Below are 10,165 nucleotides of genomic sequence, written 5' to 3'. Positions count from 1 at the left end.
TCAGGAGTTGTGGCTCACGGGCTCTAGAGCGCAGGCTCAGTAGTTGTGGCGCACAGGCTTAGTTGCTATGGGGAATGTGGGATCTTCCTGGACCAGGGCATGAACCTGTGTCCCCTGCATTGGCAGGCAGATTCTTAACCACTGCGCCACCAGGGAAGTCCCATAAATGATAATTTTTACTTACATACAGCAAAGTTAACACAAGCAAACTTTTTTCCAGTAAATTATTTCACACAGGTATATGCTTATGAATCTATTTAATTGTTCAAACTGTGCTGGAGAATACATATTTTGGAATACATAATTTGTTAGATTCAGTTATAAACAGAGGTGATTTCTAATGGGAATTTCTCACACTATCCTGATTATCAAAAAAATTTATTAAAAAAATCCATATCATTTGCTCCCAAATCTGTTATATCAAAATATATTTTTCAATTATACACTTAATTATGTCACTTTCAGCTAACTGTTTTCATAAATATTAGAGATCCCATTTTAAATTATTTTATGAATATTTCCAAAACATGTTTTCCAATTATTATTTTTCTAATGAAGACAAACAATTGACCTATATTTACATATAAATTTTCTCTGCACAGTGATACTTTTTTTAAAGAGAATAGTATGGAATGTGCAAAAGCTCAGGCTCTCAAGGGCAAAGCCAAAAAAAAAAAAAGGCAAAATTTAATTATGTCTCCTGATTTTTACTCTTTTGAGTTTTATTTTCTCCCCTTGTCTATTTTTTTAAATGCTAGAAATTTACCTTAAAAAATAACAATGCTACTATTTCAGTTATTTGCCTGGGGGCAAGGGGGTGGGGGGGGAGTGGGGTAGTTAGTTTTATATTATCCCCCCCAAAAAATCATGGTTTCAAATTCACTGGTAGTAAATATATTAACTACCTGGAATCAAAATGGAGAGCCTTTCAAGATAAGGAGTTGTGCAGTCAGCAATGACTTAAATTAGTCAGGATAGCAGGAATCCGGGGTCAAAGCTGTTTCCACCATTTTGGTCTTACCACCATAGGTAAGTGGGACCCTGTTTGTATAGCACTTGTTTCTGTCATAAGTGTAACAAGTCTCACTGTCTTCATCACAGATATTGCTCTGGGTGGCAGTAACTACTTGATCATCCAGCTCCACTTCTGTAAGATCACATTTTTTACAGCTGAAAAACAAATATATGCATTAGACAACCCCCATCAAATGTTGTCTCAGAATCTGAGTAACTCTACATTTCTATCCAAAATCAATTAGTTCTGACAAAAGGTGACCCCTTTCAGACTTCAACGTCTCTATAATACAGAATTATTTACGTAATTTTTCAACCTTCAGTTGAAAGTAAGCAATATAATTAATATGATAATATGATTGTGAGGTACTAGGAGTAAATGAGTTATTTATAGTAACAAAGAAGGGATTGTTCTTTAATTTTTATGTTGGATTCTATAGTTTCCAAAGAAACACCTCCATGTTAATGTGTCTGAATTATTGAACTATAAAGACAAATTGGTCCTTTGTACTAATGGCAATAATTTCATCTTTAGAATAAATTTACAGCTAACTTTTATCTGTGATAAAGTTTTATGAATTTATTATACCTAATGATTAACATAGGAATTAATGTATTCAAAAGTTCAAATTATATTGGTAAATGTTTATACCCCAATTTGTTTTCAAAAACATTCTTACTAACAATTTAATTAAAAGTTATTGACTTCAATATCTATATTAGTATGAAGGAAAATCTCTTACAGGTCGGACAAATGGTACACAAATTTGGTTCTCAGGGGTGAGGTAGGATCAGAGATATTCTCCCTGCTGTTCAGAGGAACACTAAAAAAAAAAGAAAGAAAGAAAACAAAGAAGAATAATGAAATTAGCAGATACTGCTATTTTTGGTAATAGGTATATTGCTAGGACAGTACTTACTATTTCATTCGGACATTTAGCACTCTATAAACACTCTTTAGTAATACTATTACTCAGATTTCACAGTAATTGTTACATTTTAAACATTGTCATTCAAAATAAACCTCACAACAACTCCTCTGTCAACTATCTTTGATTACTTGACAAATCCCTGCTTTTCCCTTAAAAATAAGATCAAGTTTTACCTTCTCTGTGATTTTTACCTTGATCCCATCCCCACCCCTCAATAAACTCCTTACTCTGTAGTCTCATTAAAGTTTCATATATCTTATTATAACAAATGCCATATTACAGTTGCTTACCTACACAGTACTTGCTTCTAGATTCTATAAATTCCTTGAAGCAAAAACGTTTACACATTCCCAGTGCCTTGCTACATGTGTGGCACGTAGAATATGTTCAATATTTATGGAATGAATGGATACTAAAATCCACATTTTAGAAATGCAGTAATTATAAATCAAAGAGGTTGGTGACCTACCCAAGGTCACACAACTACTAAGTAGTAAAGCTGGAACTGGAATACAGACCTCTTGATTTGGAGATGTTCCATGAAAAATTACACATCAACTAGTTCAGGTGATTTCATTAAATTTTACATTTTTTCATCTATGTCACCACTCCTCCTCATCATATGCATCCCTCCCTACCAAAAAATACAAAAAACAAAAAAAAAAACCCTCATGTTTCCTAACTCAGTATTTAGCAATATTATCCACATAGATATCCAAGCCAAAAACTTGGATACCACCCTCAGTCTTCCCTCTCTGTCATGACCTATATCTAATCCATCTCACAGTTCAATTGATTCTGATTCTTTGCGTCTGTGAACTCCAGCTACTTGATCAGGACACCAACATTTCTCTCCTAGTTTGCAGCAATACCCTCCTTCAGTCTTGACCCCTCCAATGTATTAGCCACATTATTGCCAAAATAGTCTTTTTAAAATACAAGCCTAATTTCCTTCTCTGCTTAAAACCTACACTGTCTCCCCCTAGAAAACAGGGTATCATTAAGGTGGCACAGAAGACACTACATGAAATACTCTAACTCTCCAGCCTTCTCTCTCACCACACCACCCTCTTTATAACATGTGCCAGCTGTAAACAGCTGCTTGCAATTGCACAAACTTACCACGATTTTCTCATCTCCAAGTCTTCACAATGACAAAAACAATAACAGTTCTAACATTTACTGAGCACTTACAGTGTGCCTGGCACTATGATAAACATGTTAACACGATGATCTCATATAATCCTCACAGCAACCCTGTTTCCTTTTCCTGGCATGATCTGCTTCACCTATCAACCCTGCCATTCCCCCACACACATTTACCTAGCTAACTCCAGTTCAGTCAGCTAACAGCCATCATCCACTTCTACCACTTACTCCACATACCCTCTCCTGCCTCCCCCTGCCACTCTCCCACCTCCCCCAAGGACTGGACTGGGTGCCCCCGCTTTGTGCTCCTATAACATCCTATGCCTATTCTTGTCATAGCATTTACAATACTGTATTGAAATTGCCTTTTCAATTATTTAAAGTTCCCTACTAGACTGTAAATTCTTTGATGGCATGGACTGTGTTTTATATAAATTATTTTATCCCCAGCTCCAATCCTCAGTGGCTTTCAGAAGCACTCAATAAATGTTTGCCAAATGAATGAATGAATGATCAACCCTTTATTATACTGTAAAATCTCTAGTAGTATTAAAAAATGCTTTAAATAATGAGAAAAATAAGAGAATAAACATGTATAAGTCTTTCACCATGGGCCAAACACTGTTCTAGGTGCTTTTATACATTACTATATTTAATCCTCACAACTTTATGAAGTATATGTGTATATATACATACCTATATAATTATTCCTTTTTTTCAGTTTAGGAAACAGGCTCAAATTAGTTAAGTAACTTGCCCAAAGTCACATCATTAGTAAGTGATGGAGTTGGGAATAATGCCATAATGACACAGCAATGATAATAAAACTTTCAGAAATAAGATTAGGGAAGCATCAATACACATCAGGGAAGTGGCATGAAGTAACTGAATTGCCTGATTTCAGTAGATAATATATCATAAAAAGAATCATGTAATAGAAGAAAATGATAAATTAGAGAATCCTGGTGTGCCATTTTAAATCTGTCCCCTGGAGATTTAAACATAAGATAGACACTCCTCTTCAACATGGTTTAGGTGCCAGTGTCATGGATGCCATCTCCTCAAGTTACATGCTTCTCCAATTGTTCTATCCTTAACAGGGAGCTATGTGGTATAGACTCTGTGGTCAGAGAAAATTTTCTAGAGGAAGAGACGTCAAAGCTAAGACATGCAGGGTGAGGAGTTAACCAGGCTAAGAGGGGTGGGAGAAAGAGTTCCTCAAGCAGAGGAACTAGGTTATGCAAAAACGGAAGAGGAAGAGAGCACTGTGAGTGTGAGGAAATAAAGGTACTGCAATGTACTGGCTTTTCAAACATGAGGTGAAAAAAAAAGTGGCAATGGAAGAGCTTGAGAGTTTTGCCGAGCGTTATAGGTTAGGCTGAGACATTCGTAATTTATCCTAGTAACAACATTACGGGAACCAGCAAAGGGATTTTAAGAAGGATGGTGACATAATGATAACTGGCACATAGGTTAGGTGAATAAATAACAGCAAATATGTTTTGAAAATGTGCCAGGAACTATACAGTCTTTAAAAGGAAGAGATCTTCTCAATTTATCTTTACAATAACCCTATGAGATACATATTATTTTTTTATTAGTAAAGATGAGAAAGTTGAAGTTTAGATTGGTTAAGTAACTAGCATACCAGAGCACATAGCTATTTAGTGACAGCCAGAACTTGAAACAAATTCTTAAGCATATTATACTTCTCCCATTGATTAAATGGGATCAAATGCTATGTTCTGTTTCAATAAGAGGTATTTGATTTGGGGGGAGGCTGTTCAAGGTAGAAGTAGTTCACAAGGAAGACATTAATGACTAGATCGAATAGGAATCTCAGTTCTTAAGTATTATTAGCATTTGTGCTGTCGAGTAAGACTCATAGCTTATGACAGACTATGTGTGAAATGAAATAAATATCTGAAGTCCAATATACAAGTGTAGACGAAATTAATTTAGTCAATTTGATTAGTCTACCTTACTTTTATGGAGACCGGCAGTTGAGTACAAAGTGAAATACTCTGTGGTCCATATATGGTACAAAACAAGCCTTTTAATGTTATCTCAAGTTTCACTTTGAACTGATCAAGGGCAACTAAAAGCTCTGATTCAAATTGAAATAACTCCATATAAACAGGGCATGTTGATGACTAGATGCGACCTTCAGTTATTATTTGATCTAGCTGACTGGTTTTAGGTTGCCTGGAAACCTTTGTTCCTGCTCCCAACTTCTACATAATTGGCTCAAGCCCATTAACCAGATTCAACTAATGTAAGGTGCTATACACCAAAAAGAGGAGCAAAGATATAGGTATCACATGCAAACAATTGCTAATATCAGAAAGTATCTCTGCTCACAATATGAAAAAATGAAACATGAAATACCACATACATAATTCTGATGTTTCTCTCCACAATGTCTTGACTAGGATCTTCAGCAGAAGGGATGATCCTGGAAGTAATCCGGGCACACTTACATTTGTTGTCAACAAGAACAGTCCTTTCATCTTCATCTTGGGCTTGAAAGATAATATATATTAAGAAGAAAGGTAAATGAAAGTTTATTTTTATACTTTCTATCGAGTTAATTTATGCCCCTCCCCCCCCAGCAGAAAACTTAAGTTTTATGGTTGATCAGTTTCGGCTTTCTTCATTTGTTCTCTTTCCTAATCTAAAATAGCTAAGTGGAATCTCACAGCGTAGTGAAGGAAATCCAAATGAACTCCAAAAGGAATTTTCTCTCCTTCCCTTGGACCAGTCCATGGTCTTTCTAACCTGACTGAAAGAATTATGGTTTTAATCTAATGCTATTAATATAGGCACAACCCTCTGAATGATGTGGCTTTGTCAAAATCAGTGCCAAATGCCAAAATGAGAAAGAAAACAAAAATCTAAACTGGATTTCTCTCAGACCTGAGCAATTTATTCAAAAGTGAACAAAAAGTAACATTAGCCTTTATAATAAACCCAGTTTGAAGTGTCACGTCCTTCCTGAACTCCCAGTTATACTTTCTTTTTTCCTTAGATTGCATTAGAACTAAGAACATGCATATTTTCCCAAAGATAACCTTATTTTGTAAGACTTCAAATATTCTCCACTATAAGTTTCCTAAACTTAATTATATTCTTCTTTTTCATAATAACATTCAGGTTATCATAGTATAATGATTTAATACAATAAAATAATAAGTGCTGTATTTATTAATATTTCTTATAAGAATTATTTTTAAAGATACAATATATAGAGATATAAGGTGGTATAAATTTGCTAACACAATTTAGAATATATTGTGAGGTACAAGTTCTATTTAATATAATATGCATGTGTACAGAAAAAAATAATAAATGAATGAGTGAAGACACAGATGACTATTAAAGCCTTAACTCTGAATGTCAACATCTGTTGTCTAATCGGAATATTATACACAGATGACTATTTAAGCCTTAACTCTGAATGTCAACATTTATTTTCTAATCTGAATACTAGACAATGAGGTCTGGTAAGTGCTGCAAAGAATTAACGAAGAAAATTTCTTATTATCTGGACTTTGATCAGTTAACCTGTTATTAACCTGAGGAGTTAATAATAAATAGCTTTACTGGTGACTAGGAGACTAATAATCCCATTAATAAATATAGGGAACACAGAAAAAAAAGCAAGCTTGGAAAGGAAAATAGTGAATTAAGTTCCGGAATATATAAAAAAAGTTTTACATTTTTTTATTCTGAAATGATTTTAGTCTTACAGAAAATTTGCAAAAATAGTACAGAAAGCTCTCATATATCCTTCACCTAATTTCCCCTAACATTTACAACTTACATAACCATAGTACCGTTATCAAAATGAGGAAAGTAACATTGATACAATACTATAAACTAAACTACAGACCTAATTCAGATTTGACCAGTTTTTCCACTATTCTTTTCCTGTCCAAGGATCCAATCTGGGATCCCACATTGGATTTATTTGTTGTGTTTCCTTAGTATATATGTATGTACACTAATCTGTGACAGTTCCTCAGTCTTTCCTTGTCTTGTAAAAATTTTTAATAAGAAAAGAGAAGATGCTTATAATATATGTAGTGGGGGAAAAACAGTGTCATTTCATCTCTCTTAAAATGCATAAGAACCTGAGTAAAAAGAACATTTTTTCTTTAAGAAGTTGAAAAATTATTGTAAAAAATTAAAACAATGTAAAAGACATAAATAAAAAGTGACAATCCACTCCCCCCCAAAATAAATAGCTTTATTTAATAGTGTTAATTAAACAATAATAATGATGCTAAATATGTTTTTTATTCCTATAATTTTAGCTAAGTGACCTTTAAAATTTCTTATCATCAAGCCTCAATTAAAAAAACAAAGACAGCACACAAATTCAAGTTATAAAGGTTAAATGATAAGGATAGATATAACTGTAACTGGAAATCTAATTATTCTGGTGACGATCCCAGAGCAGAAAGGAGCTAACTGCAGTATTTCAGTCTTAATGATAACAGTCATTACAAAAACATTTTAAGACCATTGTTATTGTACTTATAATTGTTTTGAAGTACTTTATAATGCATTATTATGCCATTATTCATAAGTTCTTAATAAATCTTCTGATTAAAGTCTGTATGGTATTGGAGAAAAATCATTACGAAGCAATTTAAGACAATGATACAATTCTTCTTAATTTTTTGAAAAGAGTAAGATGACTTAAATGGTCTCCTTTCCCTCCTCCGTATTCATGACTCTTAAATGTTTTCTCTCAATAAAATAGAAATGAGCATGTAATGCGTGACCAAAAAACACAGATTGAGTCAAGTAGTGACTTGACCATTAAGTCTTAAATAGAAAATATCTGTATTTTAGTTATGGCATATACTTTCTTGCCAGAAACATAAGAAAAAACCATCATTACTGTTACTATATAAAAATACTAGGTAGCCTAATATACCTACCAGAAAAATGTACAAATACTTTCAATTCACCAAGACTTATAAGACTCTAACATTCTGTTTCATCGACAAGCAGTATTTTTCCTAATAAACCTGTTATTGTAGACTATGCCTTACTTTATTCCAAGAGCACCTGAAAGATAGTAGGTGTTCAATAAATAGTTGTTAAATTTAATTCAATTCAAACGAGTAAGAAAATAGACAATACATACTAGATATGAACGTAATGAGTTTACTAAAAGGTGATTCTCTTATACAGGAAGAACAGGACAGTAGTTAGGAGTGTGGACTATAGTGTCTGATGGCCTGCGTTCTACCTACCACATGCTTGTTGTATGACCTTAGGTAAGTTACTTCATCTCTCTAAATTTCAATGGGCTCAACTATATGTCAGAAACAATAATAGTACCTACCCTCAAATGGTTATTGTGAGAACTAAATGGAATCATATATGTAAAGCAGTTAGCATAATGCCTAGAATATAGTATATACTCAATAAATTATAGTTCTTTTATACATATATAGCTATATATATATTTCACATGTTTATAGGTATATAAATATGTTATAAACATATGTATTTATATATATGTATAGGTACCTACACATGGTTTACTACTAATATCTTTGTTTTAAGTATTATTAAATTCATTATTCTTAATGCTAAGTTAGTATAATCTATATGTAAAATCACTGTTCTTAATTACATCATACTCTGTCTTGAAATAAGAATGAGATCCAAAAAAATGAATAAACTCAGTAAGTCTTAGAACAAACCAGCCAAATTATATAACTTCTAATTCATATGCCCTTCTAGATGAAAATTATTAAACACTGTACTTCTATATTCAGAAAATAATCCATTTTCTATAATAGTTTGAAAAGTTAATAAACAAAATAACTGAAGTTCAGCCATCAAGTTATAGGAAATGTGTACAACATTAAACATTGTTAAAGGGTCATAATAAATCTGTAGGCTCAGATCCAGGAATGTTGTTACAACGTATTAATACCAAGCTCTCTGGGGAAATAAAATCCCAATACACTCTATATTGTATGTATAATAATTATTACTTCATTTCTCCAGAATATAAATTTGAGACACTCAAGGAGAAGATTACTGATTTTCAAGATTCAATATGGGTATTCATGTAAGTATAGCTATTTGTACTTATCCAGAAATATCTACTTTCTTATTCTCTAGGTTGTAGTAGGCAAACAAATGAGAAGAGAAAAAAGAATAAAAAGAATTACAATGAGTCTTGTCCATGTAAATATCACTGCTCATACAAAGATTAAGGCATGCTAGAAAAAAGCAGCCAGCTAGCTGTCCAACCAAAACACAAATATAAATGTTTAAATCTGAAGAACAGATCTGTGTTCTATTTTTCCTTTTATCTGGGTTCATTCTCAAAATACCACATACCTGTCACAAGAACAGCCGTAACAAAAATGGTCAGGACTCCCCAGAAAAGCAAATAGTTCTTCATCTTGGCTTTCTTTTGAAAAACTGGAGCTAAAAAGTCAGGGTTAAGCTGTGTGATCTATAAGGACTGTGCAAATGATGGTGCTTCTGCTTTCTTAAAATAACACTCCAGGCAGCTAACAAACTAAAAACAATCACAACTGCGGTTGAAGTGTGAAATTTAAATACTGCACTGGAAAGAAATTATGGCTCAGATTTACGTACTTTCTTCTAAAATATACCCCAAAGCCATGTTTTGGTGCAATCACTTTTTATTTTACATTTATTCTATATAATTAAATCAGAAGACTAATAATAATTTCAAGGCAGTAGTCCATTAAGAATGTTTAAATGGGGATTCTCAACGTTATTACCTAGATAATAAAGTTTTCAAGTCAAACATAATATGATATTTGTTGTACCTGGAACAATAAATGAAGAAGAGAGAAGAAGGAGGAAAGAATTAAAGCCCTTTAAGGTTCCAATTGCATTTTATGTCAACTTTTTCTTCTAGTCCTTCATTAACCAAGTTACCAGGTTTAACATACAGATTATAGATTATATATATAATATATACATATTCTCATTACTTTCAGTTATTTTATAAGTTCAAATGTGGAACTGGAATTAGAAACAGGTGGATGCTAGATGTTATCAGT

The 10,165-nt window shown here is 33.0% G+C and overlaps 1 protein-coding gene across 1 annotated transcript; it reads right to left on the bottom strand.

Annotated features, from left to right (window-relative positions):
* Positions 1-240: 240 nt before the first annotated feature.
* JCHAIN (joining chain of multimeric IgA and IgM) lies at positions 241-9,638 on the bottom strand. The gene is made up of 4 exons (XM_082611203.1): positions 9,468-9,638; positions 5,491-5,617; positions 1,758-1,838; positions 241-1,170 (listed from the first exon to the last, which is right to left on the bottom strand). The coding sequence occupies exons 1-4, from the start codon at positions 9,529-9,531 to the stop codon at positions 966-968; spliced, it is 477 nt and encodes a 158-aa protein (XP_082467329.1). The 5' UTR covers positions 9,532-9,638; the 3' UTR covers positions 241-965.
* Positions 9,639-10,165: the final 527 nt, after the last annotated feature.

Source organism: Mesoplodon mirus (assembly GCF_964341445.2).
Source record: "Mesoplodon mirus genome assembly, chromosome: 2".
Taxonomy (NCBI): domain Eukaryota; kingdom Metazoa; phylum Chordata; class Mammalia; order Artiodactyla; family Ziphiidae; genus Mesoplodon; species Mesoplodon mirus.
Note: the sequence above shows the minus strand (reverse complement) of the source record. Positions and strands in the feature narration are given on the sequence as shown.